The 12,802-nt window shown below is 46.0% G+C and overlaps 1 protein-coding gene across 1 annotated transcript in view; it reads left to right on the forward strand.

Annotated features, from left to right (window-relative positions):
* CLPB (caseinolytic mitochondrial matrix peptidase chaperone subunit B) overlaps positions 1–12,802 on the forward strand; it is a 142,644-nt gene that overhangs the window by 105,867 nt on the left and 23,975 nt on the right. Inside the window, exons 6-7 of the mRNA XM_044258605.1 lie at positions 1,635–1,732; positions 12,033–12,147. Coding sequence (XP_044114540.1) covers positions 1,635–1,732; positions 12,033–12,147 — 213 coding nt within the window. The remainder of the gene's footprint in view (positions 1–1,634; positions 1,733–12,032; positions 12,148–12,802) is intronic.

Here is a 12,802-nt window from a genome sequence, read left to right on the forward strand (position 1 = left end):
TATGGTATGTGAATTATATCTCAATAAAAAAGAACATAAATATTTCAAATTGCTGTTAGAAAATAGGATTATGTATAAAAGTATTAATTTTTCTCATTGATAAGTGTCCTTGGCCTGGATCGTACTACTTGCTCTCTGCCCCACCCCCTCTTCCTCCCACATCTGTTCCTCTGTAGTCCAGGCAGACAGCCACATGTAAATGCTTAATAAATGCTTATAATTGTTGAAAATGTATAGACCTTTAAGAAGTAGAGAGCTTCAGTAGGAATAGTTTTATATCCTGGAAGATGTTTCCATAGCATAGGACTGAGAAATGCTGGGTTTTGTAGTCCATCAGCAAACCGTAGCTAGATACCTACCTTGAGCCAGGCCGTATGCTGATGTGCATTTGCCTGCATATACAGTGCTCCCAACCAGCTCACTATATCCTTATGACAGGGGTGGAGTCTTAACCCTTATTTACTTCTAGATAGTAATTCCTTAGCAAGAAAGAAGATCAAGGAAATGTTCCATTTAATACATAGTTCTTGAGCATCTGCTCTTTTCAAGGCACAGCTTTCTGTGGTTTGAGAGAAGTGTTTTGGGGGCCAGTCCAGATCCGATTCTTCTGTGTCTCAAGTCCCACACATTCAAGGTTTGCCAAACTGAATGGTATGGACAGTTTTTGAAGAGGAGAGTGAGGTGTTCAGACCTGGCCTTGGGAAGGAGATTCTAGCAGTGTGGAGGTCAGGGGAGCCCTTCCTCCATATCTTCCAAGACATTGCACCAAGTAATCCCAGTTTAAACAGGCTTGTCAGTTGCCTGTTTAAAAGAGAAAGAAGGTAGATAGATGGCCTGGGCAAGCCCCTTCTTTTTATCATACTTAAAGTTCTTTGTCCTCAAATCACAGCAACTAATGATTGGAAGAAACGCCTGCCTACACACACACATTCACCAACAGTTAGGCACTGACAAGGGCATCAAACCTCGAGGCTGCCATAACCAGCTTCCTAGTGATGCCTCCTCCCTTCCAGAAGACTCTACTAACTCTGGTAGACAGGAAATACCAAGGTAAAGGGGCATTAAAGGAGAGAGAGAGAGAGAGAGAGGAGCAGAGAGCAGGGGGAAAGGGGGCTGTTTTACTTTTTTTTTATATTCTGTACTTTAGAAAGGAACCTCTTTTATATGATTTTATTAATGAATATTCATCTATATGCAAATGACCTTAATCATACGGGCATTTTAATGACTGATGCATTGGTGGTAGGATATATTAATCTATGTGTTTGGTATATTAGCATGTTCAGCTGTGTGTATTTGGGAGGGTAACTGTGTGTGTATTTGTGTACAACAACCTATGTGTACATATAACACATCTTTGTGTACATGGTAGTATGAGTAATGTTTTTGCACATGAGTACGTATATGTTTATGAACCCTGATACCCTGTCCTCGGTGTTAGAGAGAACTAAGGACTGTCCTCTCAGAGTACCTTGACATGTTTTTCTCACCATTCTACAATCTCTTAGGGTTTGTTGCTCCCTACTTCAAAGGAAATTCCTTCTCTGAAGTCAGGGCCCAGGTTACCTCTGAGAGAAGGCTGAGACCTCACTGTGATCACTCATAGAGCCTTTGACTACTTCTCTTCCTGCCAGGAGCCAACCCTCTGCAGAGGAATGAAATGGGACACACACCCTTGGATTATGCCCGAGAAGGGGAGGTGATGAAGCTTCTGAGGACTTCCGAGGTGAAGGTAAGTCTCAAAAAAAGGAGAAGGCCTCTGGGCACTCCCTGCTGCATTTAATCTTTCACTCATTAAATTATGTCTGGCTCCATACCAAGCCACTTCTCCTTAGGGATTATTGTCTGTTTAAATACAAGTCCAGCCCCCAGTTTCATCAAGAATAAGTAGCTGCCCCTGTCATGACCAGGCAGAGGCCTGAGCCACTTCTGACTTCTGAGGACTAAGCTTCAGATTCAGTTTTTGGGGTAATGGGCCTTCTAGCTCCTTTTCATAGGGCCAGGGATAGTTAGACAAAATCTTTAGCCCAAGTACTATTACCTCGCCTCACATATTCTATAACCTCAGCAGGCAATCCTTTCCCATCATCACTCCTTCCAGAACCATTCTCTGACCCTTCCCCTCCACACATACTCCAGAGAGCCTGGGACAGTCTGGGCCAAAAAAATTGCTATCATAATTTGCTCTTCTCAACCAAACTTTTGAACTCCCTAAATGCCGGTTGCCTTCTGCTCTTCCAGCCACCAAGCTATCTCTCAGAAACTACTGGGGCAGAATCCAAGAACTAGAATCACAAATCTCGGAGCTGCCAGGGACCCTCCCATGTTCCCAGAAGGGGGAGAACTGGAAATATTTGGCAACCAGCATGAGACATACAGTTTGTCTCCCTGGAATCCTGAGTAACTGTCTTGCAGTAGTTCCCTCCAGAGAAGGGGTGGGAGGGTAGGAAGGGAGATGGGCTTTCACAGCACATCCTGAGGAGTGCTTGGGACCAGCAAGAGTGAAAGTTCCTAGAGAGCAAGCACTTCTTCCTTTCTGTTCAAATTTTCCACCCCAAGCAGCAGCCCTAGAGGCCAGGTCAGTTTCCTCAGGTGTCTTAAGGAAATCCCTGAAAATGTTTCAGATAACCTCAGGGACTGCAGTCCTGTCCTCCCTCTCAGGCTCTTTCCATCCTCATGGGTTGTCCCTGGACTTGGCCAAGAGAGTCTGTGGTGTATTCAGTGGTATGACACAGAGCAGGCCTCTTAGTGCCGGCATAGGTGGAGGGGTTAGGGCTGCTAAGGGACCCTTAACTAAATTTGGCTGCCTTAGAAGTGGCTTAATATTGGTCATGTTAGTTCAAGGCTAGTGCCTTAGTGAATAATAGGTACTGTGCCAGGTACTCTCCTGTATTTTTTCTAATACTATAACAAATCCTTGAAGCAGCTCTTACTGCCTCCATTTTACAGATGGGAAAACTGAAGTTGAGAGAAAGAAAGCGGATGACTTACAGGAAGCTATTGGATGTGAATGAGAGGATTTCCTTCTATGACATTATATTTGCCTGTTCTGGACCTTATCTATCTATATATAAATGACCTCTTTTTTTCACCTGATTAATATATACAGCCTCCTGTATATACAGGAGTCTCAAATGGCAACCATATTTTATTTTGCTAAACCAAGAATTTATAAAAAATGTGACCCCTTAGGGTTTGGGAATGTAGATTGTCCAGGCATAGGCGGCTCAACTCCCTATTATATTATGTGCCGGCCTATCAGACATTTGTATTTCCTACCTGACCCTGAAAGTGAATTATGATCCTAGTTCCATGGGAGGAGGGGGTTTCCACTTAATTTTCTTTCTTTCTTTCTTCCTTCCTCCCTTCCTTCTTTCCTTCCTTCTTTCTTCCTTCCTTCCTTCCTTTCTTTTTAGTTACTTTTATTTTTAGTAATCTCTGCACTCAGTGTGGGGGCTTGAACTCATGACTCTGAGATCAAGAGTTGCACACTCTTCCAACTGATCCAGGCAGGTGCTCAACTTAATACTATTTTTGGGGTGCCTGGATGGCTCAGTGGGTTAAGCCTCTGCCTTTGGCTCAGGTCATGTTCTCAAGGTCCTGGGATCAAGCCCTGCATTGGGCTCTCTGCTCAGCGGGGAGCCTGCTTCCCCCTCTTTCTGGCTGCCTCTCTGCGTATTTGTGACCTCTCTCTTGTCAAATAAATAAATAAATAAAATCTTTTAAAAATATATTATTTTTTGATAATTTTCCCATTTTCAAGTTATCCATAAGCCTAACTTTTAATTTCATTCTGCCTTTTAAAATGTGTCACTTATCTAAGAATCTCTGTCACCTTAAGGGGCCTGAATGATTTTCTCCTTACTGCCAGGTTGCTTAGTTTCTCAGCATTCTCTGTGCAGAAGCTTCCTTGGGCCTCCTAAGAAGATTCAGAGGTAGATGAAGCCTAGCCCCTGACCTCTGAGCTGGCCGTCTAGAAAAGGAGTATGGGGGAGAGGCAGGCTCTCTTATCTCTGATACCCACGGACTGACTTGTACATTAGAAGGGGCCTGCAGAGAGTTTGTGATCAAAGAAAGCATGGATCACATCCAGGCAGAATGAGCAGGGCAGGCTTCATAGAGAAGGTAGCTTGTGATCTCAGTTTGAAGGATTTTACTACATGGAGAGTTTAATACTTAGAGCTTAGACCATTTTCATGTTTTAACTAAGAGATGAAAGAGAGAGGTAGAAATATATCTCTGTGCACACGATGGCAGATAAAACAAAAATATGGGGAGCTATTCCATGATGAATATTCAGCTGAGGGGGATGTGCTGGTGCCAGCCTGCATCTCCACTCCCAGATCCTCATTCCACCGAGACTCACGAGGAATTTATTGCTCATTTTAATCACACCCAGAGAATGAATTGGCAGGAATATTAGGCAGATAGGCCTATCATATATATTTTATTTGCATATCCCAGTGACAGAATCACAAGCACATTTCCTATATCTGCATTTTTTTCATTTGCTTCAGGGGTAGCTGGGGATGCAGCGCTCCCCTGGGCCTGCATTCTGGGCTATAAGGCTGGGTGCTCCCATCAGAGCTGCGGAAAGCCCTCTAGGAGAGAAGGGGTGAAGTACACAGGAGGGTAAGGGGGTTCTCTTACTCCTGTCTTAGGGAGAAGTGATGCCCCTTCCCCATTTTGCCCAGCCTGCTCCCTGCCGCGTCTCAGTTGCCAACAGGTGCACACCTAGCCCTGTGCTTGGCGCTACGGGGGTGGCGATACCATTTGACCTTCACTGTAGGCTTACTGTGGGCCAGGCACAGACTTAGGTGCTTTATGGAGACAAGCTTTTGCTCTCTCTTTTGTTTTTAACTTTTTGAAAACTTATTGTTGAAATGTACTCTTATAAGGTGTACAAGTATAGAGCTCACTGAATTTTCACAAACTAAATACATCTGATCAAGAAATAGACCATTCGGGGCACCTGGGGTGGCTCAGTGGGTTGAGCCTCTGCCTTCGGCCCAGGTCATGATCCCCGGGTCCTGGGATCGAGCCCCAAGTCGGGCTCTCTGCTCAGCGGGGAGCCTGCTTCCCTTCCTCTCTCTCTACCTGCCTCTCTGCCTACTTGTGATCTCTGTCTGTCAAATAAATAAATATAAAAGAAATAGACCATTCACTCAGAAACCCACCTTATACTTCTTCCAGTCACTACCCACCAAGGAGAAGCATTATCTTGGTATATTTTATTTTTACATAATTTCACAAATAGTGCAGTGAATTCTGTAAACCCTTCACCCATATTACCTGTTAACATTTATCACATTTGTTTTATGACGTATATAAATATTATAGAGATATGCATAATTTTTTCTGAACTATTTAAAAGTAAGTTATATACATGATGCTCCTCTACCCCTAAATATTTGTGTTTCCTAAAAAAACAAGGACATTTTCTTACCTTGGTACAGTCGTCAGAAGCAGAACATTAATATTGATATTAACTAATTTGTAGATGTTATTCACATTTCACCAGTTGTCCCAATGATTATCTTTACAAGAAAAGAGAATTCTGGGTCCCAATTGGATTTAGTTTCATGTCTCTTTAGTAGTCTCCTTTAATCTAGAATGGTTCCTCAGTTTTTTCTTGTCTTTCATGACCTTGACATTTAATGAGTACAAGCAGGTTATTTTGTAAAGTGTCCCTCAATTTGGATTTGTCTAATGTTTCCTTATGATTAAATTCAGGTTATGCATTTCTGGTGTTTATTTTTAGTAAAATCATTAGGTAGCCCCATGCTAAAAGTAGGAAGAAGAGATTTGTGTTTTAACTCTGATCTTCCTAAACAGACCCTAAACTCCCTGAGGCAGGGAACAGGTCTTTTCTTACCTGCAAGGTGGCAAGTACAAAGTTCTGAAGCCAGACTGCAAGGGTTAGCATTCTGTCTCTGTTACTTGGTACTAGAGGAACTGTGTTTTAATTTATCTCATCTCTGTACAGAGGAGATACTCTAAACTTCTTAGGGCCATGAGGATTAGAACAGCTAGTCCCCATCAGGTGAGACTTCACAGTGGATGCTAAAACTAGTGAGTGGGAGTTTGAGGAGTAACGAGATTATTTACATAGGCTCAGCTCTTCATCCCTCAGGATACTTATTAATTACAAAGTGGGGGAAACCTGGCACAGACCACCTTAACCAAGTGTTCAAAGTTAATGTCACCAGTTGTAGGATTATAAACATCCCATTCCACTGAGAACACAACCCATTTTCTCACTTGAGCCAGTCCTTGCCCCCTTTAAGCCTTCTCTCACCGGTCTTTGGATCAGCCTGGCTATTTGCATAGTGACACGATCTGATTTGCGTATTAAAACATCACTCTGGTAGCAAGGAGGATGGGGCTGCAAGAGAGGAGAGGAGAATGGAATCTGGGGTGCCGACATAACAGTCACCAAGTGTGATAGAACTGACACCTGCCCTGTTCCTGACTTCCTCTCCAGGGATGTGTGCTTTATGAGCTAGTTCAGGAGATTTTCAAGTCCCCTGGGTGCCACTCTCATCCACAGGCTTTTTTATTGGACCTCCTGGGCTGCTCTTACCATCATCCCCCCCACTCAGGGTTTCTTCCCATCACCCCCTGACCCCAGTCTCATCTATTGCCCCCTGTCCCTTTGGTGATTTCCCTACCCAGTCCTCTCTGTCATTCTAGCTTCAGCGCATGACAGAAGCCTGGTGATGTGAGTTGAGGTTAGAGTCAGGAGGATGTGGCATATCTGAGTGTATCTGAGAGCAGCCAGTAGGCTCTGTGGCCCTGACCTCCCATGAGAGGCAAATTGTAGCTTGGCCTTTCTTCTCTTCCCTCCTCCATTCCTACCACATTCCTACCCAGGGTCTTATTCTGCCTACTCACCACTCCCATCACTGCCTCAGCTGCCCTTTTGGTGAGCACACTGCCAGGTTCATTGTCAGACCTGTTCCCTGAGGAATACTCAATAATAGGATTGCCTGACATACCCCTTCCCTCTCTAACCCTCCCCAAAGAACCACTCATCCCAGCCACCCACTTCTGAGAGAGCCTAGCTAGGCTTCACCCCAGCCTCCCAGCCCTTTCCTGTAAATGCACTCACAGCCAGGAGGGGTGCCATATTAAATCAAGAATGATGGAAACCAGTGGCCACGATTATCCAGCCAAGATGCAGTATGGGGAGCTGGTTGCTGCTGGCTCCAGGTGAGGGCTTCTGAAGCTAATTGCATGTGGCTTTTATTAAGATGATCACTCCCCCACTCCTGTTCTCCTGGGTGGCTTCTTCCTAGTGCTTCTCAGCCCAGTACCCTCTGCTTCTACAGGTTGGGTCACCTGCCCTATCTTTTTCTCCTTGGAACCCTGTCAAAATAGGGCCTTGACTTAGTCTCTGTAGGCTTCCTCAAAAAGCCTCAAAAAGCCAGGAACAGTAGTAGCCTACATTTATGGAACCCTTACCAAGTGCCTTCTCCCATCTTTCTCTCCTCCCCCACATAGAATATATATACACCAAGAGTTTTTCTTTCCTTGGTTCTTCCACTAGCTGGTTTTTCACAAACTAATTTTTCACAAGCCTGGGCTCCTAGTTAATGCCTTAAGAAGTAGTTCATTCAACACGTTTTTTAATAAAGATTTTTATTTATTTATTTGACAGACAGAGATCACAAGTAGGCAGAGAGGCAGGTAGAAAGAGAGGGGGAAGCAAGCCCCCTGCTGAGCAGAGAGCTGGATGTGGGGCTTGATCCCAGGACCCTGAGATCATGACCTGAGCTGAAGGCAGAGGCTTAACCCACTGAGCCACCCAGGTGCCCCTCAACACATTTTTTTAAAATACAGACTCTGTGCTGAGCACTAGGAAAAGACCATAAAGCAGGAAACTTTAACCTGGTTTAATTCCAGCATCCTATTCATTTTTAATCAAAAAGTCTGATCCATTTTCAGAAGTTTTTCTTAATAGATATTTAGGGTTCCAGGTTGGAAAGAATTAGGATGTGCCTAGATGTAGGCCACAGGTTGGATCTTTCCCAGGACCATCTAGAAACCTCCTAAGAAACAAGCTAGGGAAGCCTGGGTAGTTTGTTGGGCATCCGACTCTTGATTTCAGTTCAGGTCAGGATCTCGAGGCCTCAGGATGGGGCTGGTTCATGCTCCATGCTCAGCAGGGAGTCTGCTTCCCCTCTTCCTCTGCCCCTCTCCCTGCGCATGGCTCCCCACCCCCACCTAGAATAAGAAAATAATCTTTAAATTTAAAAAAAAAAAAAGAAAGAAAGAAAAGATGGCACCTGGGTGACTCAGTCAGTTAAGTGTCTGCCTTGAGCTCAGGTCATGATCCCATGGTCTTGGGATCAAGTCCGGAATCGGGCTCCCTGATCAACAAGAGAGTCTGCTTTTCCCTCTACCCTTACCCCCTGCTCATGACACTTCTCTCTCTCTCTCAAATAAATAAATAAAATCTTAAAAAAGAAAAGAAAAGAAGGAAAAAGAAAGAACAAAAGAAACCAGCCAGTTCACAGTATAACCTTTCCCCCATACTCACCCCCATAGAAGTCAAGGACCATTTCTCCTTGGCCAAGAAAATAACAAGAATATTAAAACCACCTAAAATCATGACACCGAAGAGTTATAGAAGATAAAAATGTTTCCCTGGAGAAGACTTAGGGAGACTACAATATCTATACCCAAACCAACAGAGTGGCAAGAAGTCAGGTTTGCCTGTGACAAAGGAAAAAGATATATTCTAAGAGGCCCTACAGATGAATGCATGGAAAGCACCCAGAGGCAGAATTCTCTACCACAGTAAGGAAAACTGACAGGCAGAGATGAGCTGCCTTGTGCAGTTGAGGTATCCCCAGAACCCAGTTTGTATGGAGATGGTACCCTCAGACCTAGGCTTCTTGAGGAAGGAGCCATTTCTGGGGCAATGGGGGCATCTAAGTGGACTAGGCTCCTAGATTCTACTTGAGCCAGAGCAGTTCTTCATTTCTGGAGCCCACACAGCATAAGTTAGTTAAAAGGATTCCAGTGCCCCTACCTCATCCCCTTGAAAAGCACTGGGTTAGGTAGTTACCAACATGCAGTGAAGGAGAAGAGAAGTAACATTTACCAGAAGCCTGCCCAGGGCCAGTTACTGTGCTCTGCACTTGTGTCCCTCCACCAACACTCCTGCCTGTACATTTGCTCTATGCCAGAGTCTCTGCCACGTTCTTTGTGTAGATTATCTCACCCGATCCTCACCAGCATCCCACCAGGACCCTGCAAGGTGGTGTGAGTTACTGTCTCCGTTTTAGACATGAGGAAACAAAAATTCCGGGAGGCCAGTTAACTTCCCCAAGGTCAGCTTGCTGGTGAGTGAAGAGGTGAGGTTTGAATTCCGATCTCTCCGGAGCAAAGCCGCCTATTTCTCCCATACAGCGTGTCCCGCTGTGAGCCAAAAGAGGAGCCAAGCTTCCGATAGGGACAGCTGTGAGGACTGAAGGAGACACTGTACGTGAAGTGCAGTGCCTGGCTCAGCAAGCTGTTCCACAGCCAGGACTTAACCTCATTCACTTGGCAGCGCACACTGATGCCTTCTGGGAGCCAAGCCCTGTGCTATGTGACAGAGCCATGGAGCTGAGTAAGACGTGGCCGTTGTCACCGAGGATCTCATGGCTGATTAGGGAGAGACAAACAGGCAGTTAAACATGTACTCTGGAGGTGCCAGGCATGAAGCCTTACGCCAGGCTATTTAGACAATGCAGTATTCAAGTTGAGATCACCAGGCCACTTAGAGGTTGATGGGAACAGAGGAGACTTCTGTGGTGAGGGAGCAGTATGAGCAAAGGCACAGAGGCAGGAAGACTCTGAGACTGTCACTGAGGGCAGGTAAGGAAGCAGACCCAGTAAGCCCTTGGCAGCCAGCTCCCATTGCTTCAAGCTGCCTCCAAGCCAGCCAGGCCGCTAGCCAGTGTGGGACCAGGCGGTGTGTGTGTGCATCTCTCCATCAGAGCCTCCCAGCCCAGTGGACCCAAGTGCTGAGAGAGGCTGGGTGGGCAGGGAGGAGGAGGAGGCAGATATATGGCAGAGTCGTCAGAGCCAGGTGATGTATGTGGTGCCTGAGGGAGCTGCGCAGTGACACTCCGGATTCCAACCGGCAAGCGTTGCTCCACTGGGATTGGCGCCGAATTATTGCTCCATATGAAACCCAGGACTGATGGGAGCTTTCAGTTACAGACTGATAGCAACAGCCAAAATTGGATTGTTTGCTATTTATTTTTTTTAACTTCTGTCAAGGTCACTACCGTAACAGGAAAACACTGCCCAAGCAGCAGGTATTTTTCATCCACTCTGCCTGCAAGAGCGATCTGCAGCCACAACTTTTGTGACAGGGCCTTACCTTGGCAGCTCTCTTTCTAGAAAGCTGTCAGTGTTATGGGGTCTTAGGGGAAAGGAGTCTCTTCAAGATCCAGATCTTTCTGTCCCACTCCAAGGCCTGCTTCCTTCCCCCATCTGCCTGGTTCCATGAGCACTTTCTGATCTGACCTGCATACTCACTCACCCTGCCTGGAGACAGTCCCGCATCTCCAGCCTAACCCAGTAGTCCAACAACTTCAAGCCTCCAGTCACCCAGAAGCCTCCCCACAGTGTTCTAGGCTGTGCATATCTTTCCCTTCTCTGGACTCCTGTGTCACCCAGGTTAGCTGTTAATTCTCTCCTCTTCTTACCTGTAACCAAATTTATTTTGCAGACACTCACCAGCTGCCTTTTACTGTGCCAGGACTTGAGCAGTGAGTAAAAGACAGTGCCTGCCCTCAGGCAACTCATAATCAACTTAAAGGACAGATGCACAAACATGGAACAAATTTGGTTTTTGTTTTTAAGCAAGCTCCACACTAACATGGAGTCCAGTGTGGGGCTTGAACTCAGGACTCTGAGATTAGACCTGAGCTGAAGTTAAGAGTCAAACACTTAACCAACTGAGCCACTTAGGCGCCCCAACAAATTTGTTTTCAATAGTGGGAGGTTTTTATTTGTTTGTTTGTTTTTTAGTGATAGGTACAAGCTAGAAATTGGCATACATACTTTGGAGGAAAATGGCTGATCCTGCCTAAGAAGTATTTGTGTACCAGCCCCGCCTCACCTCCCTGTCCAACTTAGAGCTCCCTGAGGGCAGACCTAGCTCTCCTCTTTTTCTTACAGTGTGATCACGCCCAGGCCTCCTTCCTTCTGCCTTTTCTAAAGTGGACCAACAAGCCAAGGGCGAGACACACACCAGACACTCAGCAGCAGCTAGAGCGCCCTAGGTCCCAGTCCTCCTCCTCCTCCTCCCCATCCTACCATTTCCATCATGGCATAAACAGGGCCACACACATGGCAATTGCCAACTAATTGTGTTTAATTGAAATGCAATATCATTGAAGTGGAGGGTGTTCATAGCTCTGGTTTAAAAGCCAAAAAGATTTTTGGGGCACCTGGCTGGCTTAGTCGGCAGAGTGTGTGATTCTTGATCACGGGGTCATGAGTTCAAGCCCCACATTGGGCATATAATTTAATGTTTAAAGAGAGAAAGAGAGGGAGTAAAAACCAAAAAGATTTTCAAGAGGGTAAGTGAAAGGGAAGAACCTCCGTTAAGCATTTACACTGCATGCCGGCTCATTGTGCCTATCATCATATTTAATCCCTAGTTTACAAATGAGAAAACTGAGGGGCAGTAACTTGCTCCAAATAATTAGCACATCTTGTAAGTGATAAAGCTGGGATTCAAACCCAGGCCTTTTGTCAGACTCCAGAGTCAAGGGTTAATCTACTTGCAGTACTTTATTTTATTAGCAGGGTGAGCCAGGACTCTTGAGCCATGTCCACCTGAGGTGAGGACTCAGACAAGGGGACAGTGGGAAGGACTGGGGCAGCCTCCAGTGGCCAGGAGCCTGAGTGTGCATCCAGACCCCTGGAGCCCCAGACCTGTGTTCTTTGCCCCTGGGTTATAGCGTGGAATGAAACGATCCTGCCAGGCCCAGCACCCCTGAGTCAGCTTCCCTTTCTCCCCACAGTATCAGGAGAAGCAACGGAAGCGTGAGGCTGAGGAGCGGCGCCGCTTTCCCCTAGAGCAGCGGCTGAAGGAGCATATCATTGGCCAGGAGAGTGCCATCGCCACAGTGGGTGCTGGTGAGTAGCAGGGGGGCCAGCCAGCACCACAAAAGGGTGGGTGGCTTGTGGTCTGCAGTGAGGTGTATACTGTCACCATACCGTGCGGAGGGGGCTGTTACAACTTAACATTCATTGTACTTCCTGTGTGCCAGGCATTGGGTTAAGCTTGGCACATACATTTTCATTTAATCCTTACAGCAACCGCATGAGGTTGATACCATTAAAAACCCCCCGCTTTTTTTAAAGTTATTTGTTTATTTACTTATTTATTTGGGAGAGAGAGCACGAGTTGGGGGCAGAGGGAGAGGGAGAAGCAGACTCCCCACTGAGCAGGGAGCCCAACATGGGGCTCGAGCCCAAGACTCTGAGATCTGAGCCGAAGGCAGACCAGCTGATCCACCCAGATGCCCCAAATCCCCACATTGCAGAGGAGGAGGCTGAGATATAGAGCACTTATAATAATTGCGCGAGGCTGCTTTCTTGTGCTCTAACTCTGATCTTCATCTGGTCCACTGTCCCCAACCCCTACTTTTCAGGTGGGCAGACTGAGACCCAGAGAACAGGAGCTTATCCATCACTTGTAATGTTGCAACTCAACCAGAACTAGAACTTCTGTCTTTTGTCTCCCAGGCTGGAATTGTGCCTCTCTTCAGTATAGTTTGTCAGCAGCTGA

This window comes from Neovison vison, chromosome 7 (assembly GCF_020171115.1).
Source record: "Neovison vison isolate M4711 chromosome 7, ASM_NN_V1, whole genome shotgun sequence".
Classification (NCBI taxonomy): domain Eukaryota; kingdom Metazoa; phylum Chordata; class Mammalia; order Carnivora; family Mustelidae; genus Neogale; species Neogale vison.